This window comes from Phoxinus phoxinus (genome assembly GCF_949152265.1).
Source record: "Phoxinus phoxinus genome assembly, chromosome: 18".
In the NCBI taxonomy this organism is placed as follows: Eukaryota; Metazoa; Chordata; class Actinopteri; order Cypriniformes; family Leuciscidae; genus Phoxinus; species Phoxinus phoxinus.
Genome location: NC_136893.1, coordinates 15662727 through 15682473, shown reverse-complemented (window position 1 = coordinate 15682473; position 19747 = coordinate 15662727). Strand labels below are relative to the sequence as shown.

The following is a 19747-nucleotide window of genomic DNA, read 5'->3' as shown; positions in this document are numbered from 1 at the left end:
AATAACAAATACTATTTTGCCATATCAAGCAGCACAACAAACTGTTTTTATAGAGAAAAAATAAAAACTAATAAAAAGCTAAAACCAGAAGCCTTGCACATGCAAGTTAAAAAAGCTTTTACATTGAACATAAGGTGGATAGTGTTATAGGTTTCGTGTTGATTGATTCAGAACAACAGTGTGTGAAATTGCTTGAATATGTAATGCAGCATATAATGCTTATGACATATACATACTGTATGATATAGTCTTTATATCATGTTTAATTGATCTAAACAAATATATCATTGTCTTTAAGTAAACTAACAAGTACAAATACTTTTGTCCCAGGACTCATCTGTACTTTGATCACAACAGTTTGAATACAATAAAATGACAATGTTTTCCATTTGCCAAATCGAACTCTCCACACTCTCTCATGACCACATGGCCAATGTCTTACAGTTACACAATGAGATACACATTCTCTTTCTCCCTCCTTCTTTCTCCTTGTCTTCCCCTAACGCTCAGTGGTAACACTTCATAGGGGAACAATTGTCTCTGGTGAGTGTCAGGACATTGGATGTGTGTGGTAGCGTAGATTGAATGTGAATTTTGGCAGACACACTGGAATTGACACAGTACCCGCCAAGATGAGGATGCTAAAGCCTGGCCCTGGATAACATAAGTCTCTCAGACTGCTGTTTAAAGCAGGCCAAAAATGCACAGAGTTTTAAGAAATTGCTGGTCAAGTGACTCACACTGCAAGATCTGAAGTTCTGGTTATGACACACTAGTCTAACCTTATTTGAATTCCGTCAGGACTGATGCAGATGCCCTCTTCTGCAACCTTCAAGTCTCCAAATCAGTGGCCAATATCTCAGAGAAAACAGCACATCTGGGTTTTAGTGTTTTGATCAGTTTCTTTAGCTTCTACCTTTCTGCCAAGAACCCTTTCATCCACACGTCCAAAAGCTACATAGTGACTTTATGACACAGTTTTAGACTAAAGCTTTCCTTACTTTCATCCTCTTGTCAGCATGCTCTTTGACTAACAGCATGTGATATGCACTGCCGGCCGGGACATTTTATGGACAACGTCATGAACATAACAAAACGTTCAAAAGGTAAAGAGTTTAAATAAGCAACAAAAACAACTGCTTCTACACCCTGCTGAAACAACCATCTTAGACCAACATGAATTTCCATACTGGTCCAGACTGGTTACCGCTGGTCTGGTGCTGGTCTAGATGGGGGCACCAGTATCCAAAACATATGATATTTGACTTCTGACTACTGTTAAGGCTTTTATCAGGATTACTGGACCAATCATGAAGTTTTTGTCAACAACATTATATCAACTATATAGCAAGTTAAACATGAAGCCTTGCTATTTTTAAACAGCGAAAACAAGCACCATCTGAAGTTAATTTCGTTTTAAACTAAACATTGAGCACCACCAAGTCCAGCCACGGTTAGATATGAAATTTAGATCCATGAGTAGAAGAGCAAGACTCACGTCTGCAGCGCTTGGCATCAGCTGTGAGCTGGTATCCGCGTCTGCAGCGGCACTGGAAGTGAACAGGAGAAAGCTGGACACATTCATGCTCACAGCCTCCATTATTCACTGCACAGGATAAGACAGCTGAGGGGAGGGAACAGAGAAATGACAGTTAACAGCCGTTTGGCTGTTCTAAAAATGTCTAAATTAAAAAAATATATATATTATCAAAATAATCATAAACACATATACTTATTTGTGAATGAATTTCTATGCATTTAAATTCAAACAATTCCTGTAAGACTTTTTTATGCTTTAATAAGATCTTGCAGCATAACACATCAAACTGAAAAACAAATGTATTATTCTTGGGAGAAAATAATACAAAACTGTCAGGGCTTTGTTTGCATTAGAGTGCACTCACTTTATATAACACTTTGTGGTAGCACCTTTGGCTTTAATTACATCAGTAATTCTGTTTGGATTGGACTCCCTTAATACAGGACATCTGGATTTTCCCATTTTATCCCTCCTTTTCGTGCAGAAAAGTTCAAATTGCGAGAAGACTTCCAGTTCGCAGCCCGGTGTGGGTCAGTTCACAGATTAGTTACAGAGCTGAAGCCTGACCACTGACACCGTGGCCATTTCCAGGACATTGATCTTACTTTTTTAAATAGTTTCCTGCTTCAGCTGGATGTGTGCTTTGAATGCTTACTGTCTTGTCATTCATTTTAGCTTTCTGGCAGAAGGCAACACGTTTTGTACCAAAATATCTTAATTTGATGTCAGATGTGCAATGATTTATCTTTGAGCATGACATGGAATTTGCTTGCATTTATGTAATGTTATAACCTATTGGATATTACTTAAGGTGAAAATATTCTGATAGGATTAAATTTTATTTCAAAGAAAGTGTGTAGATTTTAATATTTACTTTAAAATTACCAGTGTATTGTCACATTTTGGTATTGTTTCTGTTTCATTTTCATGGACTCCTAGTTCAATCCTATGTTCCCACTTGTCTTTGGTTGTCATGGTTATTCATTGTTTGATTGATTTCTCACACCTGTTCCTTAGTTAGATCGTTAGCTCACTCTGTATACCCTCAGTTTAGTTTACTCATTGTCTGGTGTTGTTTGTGTATTGTGCACACTGTTTATTCTCTTGTTTTTGGATTACTCTCATGTGAATTAAACTCTTTTGTTTTGTTTATTAAAGTTACGCAGCTTTTTTACATCCCCTTGGCTTACCTTGTCTTCTTCTTAAACTAAAATGTTACATGTAGATTAAAATATTGTATTAATGTTTAATATCCACTCTTTGAAGAAATTATTTCTCTGATAATAGAAGAGACGGCCTCATTGAACGGCCTTGTCAAAAGCATTCTTCGTGGTAATTATCCAAAATAGTACAAAGCAATTATTTTCAAAACCTGAATCATTTAGTGAAAATAGTTCACTTTAAACGGATAATTTTTTCTTCGATGACTGATATGAAGTTTGGATGGAAAACATATCCTCATACTCAAGTGTTTGGATTGTGATGCTTGGCAATGTTGCCCTTCTTCTGTTTTTCAAAAAGGATATTACCTCAGGACAGAAACCAATCATAATATCCAGTAAAATACTACTAAATAGCTTATTTCTGCACCATTTAAAAGCTATTTGGTGTGGTGATACGAGAACGGTCTGTGGGAATGTTTGCGGTTGATAACTGACATTGGACTGAAAACCACTCTAAATGACCAGTTATCTCATTTGTAATCTCAGAACATTAATGCCTAGCATGATGCTTCTGAAGTAAATTCTGAGTAGTTCAGATTAAAGACTGATCCATTGATTACTCTTTCGTTATCTCTTCTCTAATGATGCAGCTGGGGCAGATGATGTCCTAATGTCAGTGGTCTTTCAATTCGTCTCCACCCTTTTTTGAGAATGTTCACTCACCTCTTTCATCAAACAGGGTCAGACAAAGGCTACAGCAGCAGCTCTAGGTAAACACATACAGTTAGCATACGCTGCGTCTGAAATCGCACACTCTCTCTCGAGTAGGTACTTATTTTGAATAAGTTATTACTTCACGAACGCTAAAAAGTATGTTCTATATAGTGTGAATGTATGCAGTATGAATATAATCTGGACATACTACATTCGCCATGTTGTCATTGTCATGCCACAAATCATCTCCTGTGGCTTCAAGTGTACATTGTATGCAGAATCTTGCCGAAAGTAGTAGGTCATCCGGGTACTTTTTACTGTGTTCTCTGAATTCGGACATTCTTCTTTTGTCATATACTGTTTTTCACCTACTATATTAGAGAAGTATGCAATTTCGGATGCAGCCCTTGTATGTGATCACGACTCAAATGTCTCGGAGTATAATACTCCAAATCAGAAATCACACTGGAGACACTGACTGCCAAATGTCCTCAATGCACAGTCTATATGTCAGTAGTGAGACTAAATATATACTGTCATAACAGGCACATCAGTCAACCTCAATGTGGAGGAGTGCGGCGTCTGTTCTCAAAAATCCTTGCATATAATATCTGCAGATTCTGCAAACTGTCCAAAACAGATTTGAAAATGTCACATATAAAATCCAATATAATCAGACAATCGTCTCACTTGCATATAAATTAGCAAATAATAGTGATAATTTGTTGAAACGAGATATTTTTGAAGTGGTGTAGTGTAAGAGGGGTTGAAGAAATGAAATCTTTATATTTTGGTTATGAGAGTCTATCTAATGAAGGATAATGATTATACTTCTCTTGGCAGGGAATACTTGGTTGCATTAAAAATAATTAAGGGTTTATCTGCGGTCATAAGTCACAGCTTAATAAGCTTCTGGCATGAGATATCAGCAAGAATATAGCTTCTCAAATTACTGTTAACCAAAACCCAAATTATCCTAGATAGAACCCTCAAGGATTAATTAGCAGCATCTGTTTCTGGTTTATTCTAGTAGTGCGTTCCTTCCCACTCAGCTTTGGTTTAGATTGTGGTTTTATAGAACAGTTGGTTTGATATCGGAAAAAACTGATAAACAAGCCTGACTGGAGCTCATGGCCCTGGACTCTTCAGGTCTCTTGGAAGGGTAAAAGATTGAGCTGATGATTCAGCTGAAACAGAATGAACTGCAATGCTGCGACTGCATCAGACTCTCAGCAAAGCAAACAGATCCCAGAATGCAATTTTCCATAATGGAATATAAATGTCATTAGTTATTTGTCATACTGCCTTGGAAATTGAAAGGAATGTTCTACACTGGAAAAAAATATAGTTGGTTTAACTTAAACAAGTAAGTTACCTGGTTGCCTTAAAATTTTTAGTTCATTGAAATAACAAATTTGAGTCAATACAATGAAGGAGATTTGACAAAAGATAAAAAGTTGAGATAAGAAAATATATTTTTTACAGTGTAGGTTCAAGTTAAGCTTAGACGATTAGCACAGAAAATATTTCTCACTTGTTCATTAGTAAATAACACAACAGCAGTCCAATGTTCTTGTTGTCAACTAAAACTAAATTGGAATAAAGCTGAAATAAAATAAAATATAAATAAATTAATAAATTAATAAATCTACTTTAATAAATTAAAGTCTTACATTTAAATTAAATTGAAATAAATTAAAGCTAAAAATTATTATTTAAAAAAAACGAAAATAAAATTTCTAAAATCTTAAAATTAAAATAAAACTGAAAAGATAATTAAAAATATTAACAAATACTATAATAGTATATGAAAAAACAATAACACTGCAGCAGTCTCATATACTTCCATTGTAAGCGCAATGAAAAGCGCAGGGGAAAAAAATTCTGTCAACATGTTTTGTTTTGCTTTTGGTTTTGTTTGACATATTAGTTTAAACTAATCTAGTAAGGAACAGCAGATAAATCGTATGGCATTTCATGTGCTTTAAACAAACAAAACTGGACGTACTTGGAAGTAAACTGGCAAATCCGGACTCAAGATTCCTGATGAAACATTTCACCTCCAAACACACACACAAAAACACAAGATTGCAAACATATTTCCAGAAGAAGAAAAAAAGCTCTTTCTCAAGTAATGCCCAAGTGAAAGACTTTTGGGCACATGGGCTCGGTGTGTGGACTGGTCACTGTTCATTATTTCAAAGTTTATGCACATTGGTACAATTTTGGTTTCCCGAGCTCTACAAAATACTTTTAATGTTATTATTGCCACAAATTTGAAAAGCAAAACCCCTACATCCAGACACCATTAGCCAAATTGATATGCTTGAAAGAACTCTTTATTCCCACAGGGTTTTTTCCTTTGAAAACTGAATTGTTGGGTTTCACCTGACACCTTCTACACAACAGTCACATTTGAATAGATGGATGTGGTGGTTTGATAGCAGGCCTGGCAAGGGAACAGTTGGGTCCTGCTCTGGTCTATCTCAAAGGTCCATCGCAAACTCACCATGACAAGGCCTGTACAGTACAGTACAGAACAGTAGCAAACATTCCACTATTAAGAAAACAAGAGGCTCTTTGATTCCCACTCATACACAGAGCTCAAGGTGGGGACCCCTGCTTGCTTTGAAGAGAAACCCGTTCTGTGAAAGCAAACTTTTCTTAGGCCGTGATGATTACAGCCTCTAAAGCTTTGGATGAGGGCCAGTCTGTCAGCTCTCTGTCAGTGACCTCTCACGACCCCCCAACGACTCACCTATGCAGGTGCGGCCATCAACGTGGAGGCGAAACCCCGGCTTGCACTCGCAGTAGAACGAGCCTCTGGTGTTCACACACCTATCCTGGCAGCCTCCGTTGTGAACCTGGCACTCGTCAATATCTGAGGAGGAAAAAGCAGACACATGAGGCCACACAGTGGAACGCCGTGGTTTGATTCTTGCCCAAACTTTCAAAGCCTAAGGAAACAAAGCATAAATCATTCTGACTTACTAAATTAATTAATTTATCCACTCCAGAGAAAACTTGCTGTTCAGGTTCTTTATAATCGAAGTAACCTCCAAAGTTTTATATTTTAGTTTAGTTTTTATTTTATAAATTGATAATCAATACATTTAAGCGGATTATAAATCATAAACTATAAATCTTTAATTTTAGTGGATAACAATAGTGGATTTTTTTTTAATTAGTTGTAAACATTAGTTATTTTTAAATATATTGCTGTATTCAAAAGGATGATTTAATTAAAGTTATTTCATTGATTGGATTAAAAGGAAAGTTCATCCCGAAATTTTATTATCATTTACTCTTTCTCATGTCATTCTAAAAGTGTATGAACACACAAGCAAAACAAAAAATATTTTATTAAGTATTAAAAGAACAAACATTTTCCAAACTGTATTATTTTGTGTTCTAAAGAAAACGATGCCGGTTTGGATTGCCATGAGGGTGTGTAAATAATAATTGCATTTTTGGGAGAGGTATACCTTTAAACTGCTTAAGCTATAAGATTGAATTTCTGAAAGTGCACTTATGAAAATGTGGAAATGTGCAATCTGCACATAATGAAGATCTCTGAGTGAATAAGCTCTTTGTGTCCTGTCTGACTCAGGCCATGTGTCTTACAATCACCCTGACCTTTAAAATAGCGCTGTCTATGTTTAATTTAATTACAGTAACAGGACTTTTCCCACAGCAAGTTAGGATCAGTGTTGACAATCTGAAACACAGGATTCGTTTTTTGTTAATTATGTATGGTGCATTTAAAAGGTCAAAACATTGCTTTAAAATATGGCAGCAGTAATAGTTAAGTGAGTTTGAATAGATCTGACATTTTGAAAGGAAAAGCAAAGATGTTTGACTCAGTACAGCCTTCATTGAATATTCCTTATGTCATATATAATTTACATTCCTGACCCAGTGTATCCCACTGAGTATTTAGGGAATAGATAGAGAGGGGAGATAAGAGTAATGGATAGGTTTAGTACAGGTGCAGAGCCTGTGAAAGCCCTGCTGGTGAGAGACTGTAATGCCTCTAACTGATGTACCAACTGGGCCTTGGAGAGTTGAAGGGATATTGTATGGAGAAAAAAGCCTAAACACATTCTGTGGAACTGATTCAGGAAGTAGATGTAAGCTTGCTTTTACTTCTGCATTAATCTAAATGGCAATTAAGAGTGAATATAATTAAATTAGTTATATAATTAATAAATAATCATTAAATGAACAGTATTTGAGACTTAAATGTATTTATTTATCATAAATATTCTTCCAAAAAATTATTTTTGTGTTCCACTGAAAAACTAAGAGCATTACAGGTTTGAAACGACATTAGTGTAAATAATGACATCATTTTCCTTTTTGAGTTAACTATTCCATATTCCCTTCACAGAGCTGCTTTCCCTAGTTTCACATATCATTTCAAGAGATACAGTGAAAAAGCCATGAGAGCTTTTTTTATTTTTTATTATTACTTGTTTTAATCATTTTTATCTATAACAAAGAATTGGCAGATGAACATTGTGGACAAATTAATGGAGGATATTACTCAAAAGGGTCTGCAAACTTTCTTCGACCTCCTTAGAGCATATGCAGAAATGGACAATGTTTTTTAATAACGGGTAATTTCAAGGTCAAATGATACCCATATATTAAAATATAGTTACTGTAGAGCCAGAGAGAGCTGTTGGGTGCATGGCAAAGATGGAAGCATCCAAGGAGAGGATAATTCATGAGTTACTGTAATGAGGTGTCCTGAACTGCTTACATTTTGCAGTTAAAATTGAAACAAACCATCCTCATTTATGCATTAAATTGTCAATTTTTAATTCCACAAGTACACAGAGATCTACTATCTCTGCTGTGGAGGGGATATTAGTTACGCAGGATACATTATATCGATCATCTTCAGCTCATCTTATATGTGTGCAGGGTTAGTTTTTATAAAGGATAATCTCACACAACCACACCAGTAGCCAGGAAGATGCAAGTGATGGTCCATTCGACTGCAGTGGTTTTACTAATTAAGACTAAACCTTAAAACACTAAACCAGGCATTTAGACAGACTGGCTGGCCCAGTTCTGATTGATAAAAACAGGCCAGGATCTCCATGCACGTAAAATAGAGAAAGCTAAATATAATAAATATTATTATTATTATTAATAATATACAAAACAGTATAGTTGTGTCTTGTTGCAAGACGGATTGTTTATTGTAATGGACTGTAATGGAAACTAGCAGTGTAATTAGCAAAAGCTTTAAGAAAATCTACAAATTTAAATCTCAAATCAATATTTCATGTCCACATATTTATTTATTTGATAAGTAGCCATAAAATAAGTGGGATAACGTATACAGTCAGCTGGCCATGATCCCAAAAGAAACCCTTTCAGGCTGATTTAAGAACCCTCTGCGGACCGGCTGGCTGTATCATCTCTTACTTATTTAAACCTCAGTGACATAGAACAACAAATCTGGTTTAGATTTTGGATGATGGTTAGAGACGTTGTTATAGGCTTATGTAAATACGTAGCATGCAGTTTACTTAAATAATTGATACTAATGATGGATCACTTCTGTTTTGCTGCCAGACAAACAACTACACTGCAAATAAAAATGTACAGCCAAGCTAGATTAAATCCATATTTGATTTAGAACAAACAAGTAATTATCTGACACAAGGGTCATATGCATGTAACAAAGGACAAATGGCTGTGACTAAATAAAGAAGTAAATAGGTAGAATTTATCCTGCCGCAGCTTGATGTGTAGAAACAACTATAAGTAATAACTATAAGTGACAACTATAAGTAACATTTGTTGATTTTGCCAAAAAGTGGTGTTTGAGCATCCCGACCAGCCGACAGCAGCACTGGCTCAACCAATGGTGTGAGTTTGGGGGTGGGGACTTCCTTTCCATCAACCGGAAAGGCCGGAAATGTTGCAAAGAAGAACTTTGATTGTTCAACTCTTCATTTAAAGTTACGATGAAATCAAAATGGACAACTCTTCTTTTTTTATGGAATATTGCAATATTTATTATAAATAATTTATCTGTGCACATCTTTTTTTTCATGTGCCCTCATAATCTTTAATCAAAATAACTTCATCTCCCTCTTTCAGCGACATCTCTTCTCTCCTCTAATGTGTGTACTGGTGCGAAGGCGGGACAACCTGTCACTCACATGAGATCACAGCAATAGCAAACCACAACCATCCAATCAATTAACAGATGGACAAAATCAAGTCCCGCCCTACATTTTCTCTTGTTCGACAAGCCTTTTCACTCGGTTATACATTGTAATAGGAAAGAAAAGACTATTGCAACTTCCGTTTAAATGTCGCCTTTAAATTTAAAGACCACCTGTGGTGAAAATCAAGTTTTTAATGTTGTTTATATGCTTTAAGACAAACCATGTGCAAATTCTACGTCAAAACTGTTGCTGAGTATTTCCTCCTTTAAACTGCAGTGAACAAAAGAGTCTCAAAAATGCTGTTTGAAATGCAAAAAGGAGTGAGATGATAAGATACCATGAAGGTAATTGAGACCACCTGTCCAGGAGAGCCTGAGGGAACCTTAATTACAAGTATGCTGTACACAACTGCAAAACTGAGCTCGACAGACGAGGTCCATTCACAGCAGCAGGATGTAAATAAACAGAGAGTTTTCAAACTAGACTTATGAAATGCAGCAATTCAGCAAGCTATTTCAAATTCAATTCAGCAAGCCCAGCTGTGGAGCCAGCAGTGAACCATGGGCTCTCTATACAGACCCCTGCAATTCATCACACAGAATGCAGGGAAACAGTGAAATGGAGATTGATCATCTGCTGCCATGCACTGAGAGGAGTACAGTTTTAAGTTACAAATATTTTTAGTCTAACAATTTGAGAGAAATTAAACAAGAAATTGAATGAATTTCAGAATGTCTTTGCATTTGGTTTGTCTCCCTTTGCTTTAATGACAGCAGCACTCAAACTGAATGAACTCCACAAATTTGTCAAATCTGATGATCATGGTCTGGTCTCCAGCATTATTTGAGATTATCCAAAGAGCATCTTGAGCTTCAATGGAAGAAAGAACACCGGACCGTCTGTGGGCCTACAAAAAGTCACATGATCAATGCCACAAATTTACTTCTTTGATTGGTGACCTAAAAGTGCAGAATCTGAATTATTTGATCTTCAATTCATGTCAAACATTAAACCTGTTTATTCCAGAAATTCAAAGTGGTCTCAGACTTCTGAATCCCACTGTACACAAGGTAATAAGGAAACCCACATTTCAAGCAAAATAACAAATGTTATGTTGTTTGGGCCCTTAAAGTCCTAACTGCAATTGAAGAAGGTAAAATCAATGACATATGTGAGCTTGAACTTTTCAGGTCTACAGGTTATAAAAACAACTGCTTCTTATCACGATACGCTCTGAAACACTGGGTTCAGATCACTGACCTTTGCTTTGAAGTTTAGCAAATATCTGGCTTGAAATCAAATGTGAGCCACACATGAATCCTGCATTACCTGTATTACAAACATGGATTGTGTGAAGACTGTCACATTTGGTTTTCTAAGTAAGCATAAAAATATGTGATTTTGTGGTGACAATATCTAAGTTTGTCTTCCACATTGTTGGAGTAAAGAGGGCATGTGAGCTAGCAAATGAGAGGGCAAAATGTTAGTCCATTATTCATACAGTGAAAGTAAAGATGATCAGAGGAATTCTTATAGGAATAAAAAATAATGGACATCTCTGACTGCAGGCTGATTATGCCAAGCAGCCTCCCTTTAATAATCCAAAACACGTTTCTCCTTAATCTTGCATTCCGCCTAAGAGAGCATTAGCCTGGAGCATCCTGATTCAAGACCAGCTCTCCGTTTAAGGTCATGAAGAAAACCTTGTAATATCTTTTGTGTTCAAAAGAAAGAAAGAAATGCGTGCAGGTTTGGAACAACATGAGAGTGAGTAAATAATGACTGAATTTTATTTTTGGGTGAACTATCCCTTTAATTGCTTTACTCACAATGAACTTACTGTATATGACACTGTGGGGGGGTTAAGAGTAATGGAGTAATTCCTGTTATGCATGCAACCCCTCAGGTCCTACTTGCCGTGCTCTGTGCGGGCTTCGAACCCAGGTCTCCGCTGTGGGAGGCGGGCGCTCTAACAAGGAGGCTAAAGATTACAGTCTCTAGCATGAGATCAGGGGAGTGAGGTTTACCTGCACAGCTCTTACTATCTGGCCTCCGTTACACAGTCATCAAAACTTTCCTTTAGTTGCAGTGTACTGGGACTCCTCACTTAAATGAGTTTACACTTAAAACACAAGCACTTTTCTGCACAGCACCAATTTGGCAGCAGAGACAGAAAGAGTCAAATTTGAAGCAAATATTGTCTATCTGATCCATGATCTTTAGGTGGTGCAGAAGATATAACCCCGAGGGTCTACTGAAAGTCAATTAATCCCAAATCGTTCCAGCAGACTTCATTTTTACCAAATGTATAACATGCATGGTTTCAAAAAATGTTCCTACTTTATCAAAGTTATCACTGTAATGAATTATAAGTGGACAAATGCTGGAAGTTAATTAGTAAAGCAGACTCATGGTGTTTTAATGATTGGTTGTGCTCGGACAGTCTCCCTACACCCCCAAACCCTCAATGTAGAATTAGTGTCCATTAACTCAACTCTGAAAATTAGTTTTCAACACAGCCTAAAGTCTTTGTCATTTAAGAATCCAAATGAAATATTACTAAGTTGTCATAATTACATTGTTTTAATAAGTTGCAGGTTTCTAAAATTGAGAAGAAAACATGAGTCGTCTCTATAGTATTTGGCAAACACTAATGTACCAGTTTATTATTTGTTTTGTTACACATCTGACATCTGTTCACAGTGGAGTGAAGGCATTATCATCTCCAGTCCTTCATGGTGAATTACTAGTGCTGAATTAAGCTCCTTTTGTCACAGCCAAGACATTACCAAATCATACAGCGCGATCAAGTTCTGTCCCAGAACTTCTCCGAATTCACACAATCATTAAAATGATGTGTGCCACCACATTCTGGCTCTTTTAATAAAAAAATTATAATAATTACAATCACCTGAATTACTAAACAAGATCTTATATGATAGTAAATAACAGTAAAAGTTATTCCCTCAAAAAGAAGATCAGTTCACTGAATCCAGTCACACTCACCTGCCTCCAAGTGTCCTGTGTTGTGTCCATGATATCCATTGAAGCAGGTGTAGCAGTTCCTGTGATAGAAGCGGTAACGTGTATTCCCAGCACCAAAACCTGGGACCAGATGTGTCCAGAAGGTAAATACGAGCACTAGCCTCAGCCAATCTGACAGCATTGTCCACGCACAATGTGTTATAAACCTCACTCAAATAGAAATAAATAAGATCATGCAAACAAAACACACTCTCAACGTGTCCATTATGCAACAAGAGAGAACAACTGCTATTTAAATAAGCTGTGTGTCCTGGCACCAGAATCAAGTCATTTCATTCTCTCTCTCTCTTTTTCTTTCTCTCTCTCTCTGTCTGCCTTGACAGACATGTATTTTCTCGTGGCTATGTGTCTCCTGAAATGTCTCCATCGCCTGTGTGCAGGGCAGGCCTCCGCAGTCCCACCTCCTGTCTGTCTCTGCTCCTCCCTCCTCCACTTAGGCATTGACACTGAGACATTTACCAAACCTGTAAGCTGCAGTTCACTCAGAACAAAACAGTGAACAGAAGCGATTTTCAAAACTGGGCACATATTCTGGCCACTTTTGCTTTTACTACATTGAACATTTATTTTACTATTGGATGCAATTAAATAAATTATGGTCATTAGGAATTATTCCCAGAGTTGAGCGGCATTCAAATTTGAAAATTCCTTTCAATTATGTTATAGACTCAAATATAGGTACGACAGACAGACAGACAGACAGACAGACAGACAGACAGACAGACAGACAGATGAAAAGAGTCATGGCCTTTAAACCTCATAGTCTTTGCTGTCACAAGCCCAATGATTTATAGGGACTTGGTTATTAATAATCTTTACATCAATTCAACTTATTGTTACAGCTGAGAAGTTACCAGAAATTTGAAAGAGCTACAAATAACCCTAGTTTTGACAAGCTGTTGGTCCAGTGCAGTGGACCCTGAGAGAAAACATGGAAAACTAATTTACAGGGAGGGGGGGGTCCAAAGAAAAGCTCAAATGCTGCACTTAAACAAAGTATGGTATTGACTTACAAAATCAAAATACTTAATGGAAAGAAATCCTGCCAGTCAAAACATGGCATACTGTATATGCTTGTAGTTTGAGATGCAGCTTGCATCTTAAACAACACAGGAATCTATCCAAAGTGACAAGGACGTAGTTAAGTAAGAGGAAAAGCATGCAAAAAAGGTTGTTTCAGTTTTTCCAGAGGATATGAAGGTTGAGAGGAGTTTAAAAGGTGCAGCTGGACACAATTCAAACGTCTCTTTTCATGTGAGTTTTGTGAGTCAGATGAAAGGAAGGTCACTGCACGTCTTATTCTCTGTGTGGATGTCTTTGTGTCAGTGAGGCAGTGAGTCTAAAACACTGCCAGGTGTGGGTTAAGGCTCATCTTAAACCATTTGATTAAATTATATTAATAATGACACATTGAGGCTTCCCCCGAATTACAGAAGGCGATTTACAGATGCACACTATATAATGGTGTGTAATATGGTGTATAATATAAAACACACCATTACTCATTCTTCAGCTATTTATTTGGAGAAAGGTTTCATGTATGTCACACCGAACAGTGATTTCCAACCACAAATAAGCATTAAACCTACTTAAAGGGACAGTTCACCCAAAAATAACTGTATATAATTATAATTACTACAATAATTACTTACCCTCATGTCGTTCCAAACCCGTAGGATTTTCGTTCATCTTCGGAACACAAATGGAGATCTTTTTGATGAAATCTGAAAGATTTCTGTCCCTCCATTGACAACTGACACTTTGATTCTTCAAAAAGTTAATAAATAGATTGTAAAACTAATCCATATGACTAATCCATATTGAGTGGTTTAGGCCAAATTTTCGAGATGGTCCTCACTGCAGAACACGAAATCCAGGGGGAGGAGTTGGATCCAGATCCAACTCCTCCCACCTTACATATTCAGTGCTATGCATAAGTTTAGACACCCATGCTAAAGTTGACTAAGGCCACATTTACACATAGCCGGGTATTTAGAGAAACGAATATTTCTCCCCATCCGTTTTCAATAATAACATCGTGCACACAACCCGCATAAATACGCCGTCGAGCGCCTTTATAACTATGCTAAACCTATGGGCGGCAGTGTAGCCAATCAGAATCCTCAGAATCGACAAGAGAGAACCTAAAACCCCGTTTCTCCCAGTTGACACGACAACATATAACCGGCGTTTTCAGAAATCTCCACTTTGGCCGGAGTTTTTAGAAATGATCGTTTTCTGCGATAAAAACGGCGTTTTCGTGTAAATGACAGGTTAAAACGCAGAGAAATATCTGCGTTTTCCCATCGTGTAAACGGGGCCTAAAAAGAGGAATAAAAAAATCATCTTTTGGAAATTGAACTTAATGCCTTAATTTAAATAAATAGGAAAAATCCAACCTTTAAGGACACCAATTTTCTTTGTGAATGAATAATGTATCGTAAATAAATAAATGTTCTTCCTTAAAATACAGGGTGCATAAGTTTGGACACCCCTATGTTAAATTCCCATAGAGGCAGGCAGATTTTTATTTTTAAAGGCCAGTTACTTCATGGATCCAGGATACTCTGCATCCTGATAAAGTTCCCTTGGCCTTTGGAATTAAAATAGCCCCACATCATCACATAGCCTTCACCATACCTAGAGATTGGCATGGAGTACTTTCCATAAGATCATCTCTCAATGCAAATCAAACCAGCTATTAGGCGAACTGAAATAAAACCATGCCAATCTCTAGGTGTGGTGAAGGGTATGTGATAATGTGGGGCTATTTTAATTCCAAAGGCTAAGGGAACTTTATCCTGGATCCATGAAGTAACTGGCCTTTAAAAATAAAAATCTGCCTGCCTCTATGGGAATTTAACATAGGGGTGTCCAAACTTATGCACCCTGTATTTTAAGGAAGAACATTTATTTATTTACGATACATTATTTATTCACAAAGAAAATTGGTGTCCTTAAAGGTTGGATTTTTCCTATTTTTTAAAATTAAGGCATTAAGTTCAATTTCCAAAAGATGATTTTTTTATTCCTCTTTTTAGTCAACTCTAGCATGGGTGTCTAAACTTATGCATAGCACTGTACCTAAACCTACCCATCTCCTCCCCCTGATCCCTAAACCCACCCCTAAACCTACCAAGCTCCACCCCTTAGATCTGGATTCAACTCCGCCCCCTGGATCTCGTGTACTGCAGTGAAGTGCTACTGAAATTTTCTGAAGAGACACAAACGTGTTATATGATGAAAAGATTGAATTTAGGATTTTATTCACATATAAACATTGATCAGTGAACAGAAACATAAGATCAACCAACCCTGCTGGACGTGCGATAACAAACCTCTTGCGTAACACACGAGAACGTGCTGCGTAACGCGAGAATAAACCTCATTGGTTCTTGCACGTCAAGCGAACAAGCTTGAGCTTCTGTTTACCATAAAAGATGTGTGAGTTGATGAATGTTTATATGTGAATAAAAGCCTAAATTCAATCTGTTCAGCATATTGTCACAGTCTTCGTCTGCACCTGTCTGTTTTAGTTCTGCTGTTTATTTTCAGTTAGTCACATGTCTTTTGTTTTCCCGCCACTCATCTGTTTCCATGCCTACCGTCATCAGTCCATCTTCATCACCTGTGTCTTGTTAATTGCCTTCATCTGTGTCACCTGGTTTTTGTTCATCAGTGTCAGTATTAGTGTGCTACTGTTCAGTCTGTCCGGGTCGGTCCTTGTATATGTTACTGTGTATTGGGAGTGTTACCCTTCTGCATGTACCAAGTTTATTATAGTAAAAGTTTGAATTGGAGCTTTGTGCCTCTGCCTTTCTTCACCTGCACCATACACCGTGACACATATAAAGCGATCATGTCTCTTCAGAATTTTTTGACTAAACCACTCAATTCATATGGATTAGTTTTACGATCTCTTTATTACGTTTTTGAAGAGTCAAAGTGTCAGTTGCGTAGCTGTCAACGCAACAGAAATCTCTCAGAATTTATCAAAAAGATCTTCATTTGTGTTCCGAAGATGAACGAAAGACTTTTGGGTTTAAAAATGTCATAAAGGTATAATTTTCAATTTTGGGTGAACTAACCCTTTAAAGTCCAGGGGATTATCAAATTAATCACATATAAAAATATTTACTGAGAAAAGCCATCAATGAAGAAAATTAAGATACCATAAGTTTAAAAAGTATTTTTTTTTAATATCATGTAAAATTGACAGCCCTGAATAAAAACTTCTAATGAGACTAATTACTGTACAAAACTACTAGATTAAAAAGGGGCTTATTGTGATAATTTTTCAGTCTCTAAAAAAACTAAATAATGTGCAAATAATGTGTAAAGTTTTATGGGGATGACTTTCGTAGCAGAATATATGTGCTGCTTAATGAGTCTTGTCCACCCACAGTATGAACTATACAGTATGTTTTGTTAAACAGTGAATTAATATTAATGATCAATCTAAATGGTATCCAGTATAATAGGAGCTAAAAGTGACATTTCTGATTTGGTGTTGATTGAAGTTGGAGAGCCTTACTGATGAGTAAGAAACAATGTTGGGAAACACTGAAAAAAAAAACTGATTGTAAAAGATCCCCTTACTTAAGTTTTGCATATATGGAAATGTGAATGAAAAGCACCTGCTCTTTTTTTTCTGAAACCAAAAAAATGTATCCTAAATAATAGATTAAACTAAACAGAGCATAAAATCAGTCCCATTAAATTACAGCTAGCTTCCCAGATGCTCTGTTTAAGCAGAAAAGACTGAGAGTACAAAAACAATCGTTTCTCCTCCATAGATCTAATCTCAGAGAGTCCACATGTCTTGCTCCAGTATAAACTCACAGAGCAGATACAGCGTACTGCCTTAAATCTGCAGAAGTACTTGAACGGTCACGGCAATTGCGATTGATTCTGGTTAAATATCCACATGAAGAACCGGGCTTTTCTTAATCATTTTTTTATGAGTGCAGTGTAACTCTAAAGTGTATTCGGAAATCCATTCTGCCACAATAAACTACAGCGTGAGATATCAATCCTTGAACTGAATCTCCTTGCCATCTGACTGGCACAGAATTTCAAGAAAAAAAGTTTTCCATTCTACAGGACATTGCATTTTTTTAATGATCTTCATTAAGTCATGAACTAAGCTCAATAGACCATACATCTTGCAGCCGTGAAGCCGTTCCAATTATCCCTCCAATGATTGACCATAAATCATATGGTGTCTCAGACGTTCAAGGTATGCAGTTAAGGGAGTTACGAGAGAGCTGTTTTTATATAATCCATCATAGCTGCTGTATTTGGATTGAATGCCAAGCAGACTGCCAGTTTCGGCTCAGCTAAATATTTAGATCGTTGCCATTTAGCTTTAGAGATGTGCCAGGCAACTTGTCGGTGATCCACAGAAAATACACAGCTATAGTTCATATAGTTACTGAACGTACTGCCTTATAATATACAGTCAAAGACTTTGCAAAATGGATGCTTCAACAGGGAGTCTGCCAAATATTGATTGATCTCAAACAAATTTTTGTGAACAACAAAACAAAGTGAAACAAGACACTTAAAACAAAACGACACATCCATCTATCCTCCAAACCGCTTGTCCTGGTGGCAGGGAGGTTGCAAAAAAAGTATAAATAAAAAATAAGAACAAAATGTATATATAAATTACAGTAAATGTACATTATGATACGCATTATGAGACGCCTCTTTCCTTGTCCTGATATTGACTTTGACTTTGAGGTTAAAAAGGACACCAAAGGCAAAGCTCTGAAACTGGCGTTCAGTGCCATCATCTCAGTCAGTAATTTGGTTAAATCCATTGCTCACAATGCAATCCTTAATGTTGTAAGTATCTCAGAATCTCTTCTGTCTTTTCCATGGATCTTTGACCTCTTGGGAGATTAGAGAGGAAGAAATGTTCCTTACATTTATGACGGCGTTCTCTTGCCAGCAGGACTGATCTCAGAGCGAACCTCATATGCAATAAAGCCCATCTCAGGTTGAGGGATTTTCAGCTCATCTTTATGAGCTGCATTTAAGAAGTTCTTTCAGAGGAACTTCTTAGAGATATTATGCCCAGCGACCATTAGCGTGAGATGGAAAATTGGTTTGCTAAGTATGCTGGTTGCTGAGGGGCAAAGTGGCTTCTCAAAATAGACTGAAACAGTTCTGAAACACATAAACAGTCATGCTTCTCCACATATCTAATATAGTTGTCTGTATAGTGTAGTCAGTGCACATGTCAGTTGAGCTCACCAATATTTCCTTTGATTAATGAGGAGAAGGAAAGACCTAAATTTTTAGCCAAAATCTAATGCAAACCGTGCATGTTATCTTGATTTATAATATCGTCCAAACCTCCCTCTTTATCTCAAAAGCCAGTCTTATTGATGGACTTATAGAGGGCTCAAGTTGGTCGATGGTAGTTTTGGACTGATCCATCACCCATGCTGATGTGAATGAACGTACAGTACTGTATACATGCACAATAAACAATTCAGATAAATAAACTGTAGCCTTAGAAGTATTCACTGTGGAATGTCTTTATGAAAACAGTTTTGATAACCTTTCTTTATCCAACACACTTTGTGGGAAGAAAACTCCTACTGTGGAGAAAAATGTTATCCGAAGTCCAAGATAATTTGACTATGTAGTTTCATTAATTTTACTTCTTAAACAAATGGTGTGGATACAATACAGCATCATAATGGAATGATTCATGTGGCAAACTCATGAAACTCCCATTTCTCTAAGATATGCTTGGGGTGTTTTGCTGTGTAGTTGCTAAGGCATTGCTAGGTGGTACATAGCTAGGATGTTCTGGATGGAAACTAGGGCATTACTTGGTGGTTGCTAGGGTGTTTGTGGCTTCTATAGCACTTGAAAGAGGTTGCTAGGGTGTCCTGAGTGTTTACCTGGGAGTTAAAAGGCATTCGCAAGGGTGCCATTTCTAGGTGGTTACTATGGTGTTACTAGGTGGTTCTGGGTGATTAATATGGCATTGCTAGGATGTTGGTGGTTGCTAGGGCATTGCTAGGTGGTGCTAGGGTATTATGGGTGGTTACTAGGGTGTTGCTACGATGTTTGTG

The 19747-nt window shown here is 37.0% G+C and overlaps 1 protein-coding gene across 2 annotated transcripts in view; it reads right to left on the bottom strand.

Annotated features, from left to right (window-relative positions):
- Window positions 1-19747, bottom strand: part of megf6a (multiple EGF-like-domains 6a) — a 99069-nt gene that overhangs the window by 64091 nt on the left and 15231 nt on the right. The window contains exons 5-7 of one of the 2 annotated variants that reach the window (XM_079588568.1): window positions 12615-12713; window positions 6176-6298; window positions 1499-1624 (exon numbers count right to left, since the gene is read on the bottom strand). In XM_079588568.1, coding sequence (XP_079444694.1) covers window positions 1499-1624; window positions 6176-6298; window positions 12615-12713 — 348 coding nt within the window. The remainder of the gene's footprint in view (window positions 1-1498; window positions 1625-6175; window positions 6299-12614; window positions 12714-19747) is intronic. The other variant, XM_079588569.1, reaches the window with a different exon arrangement.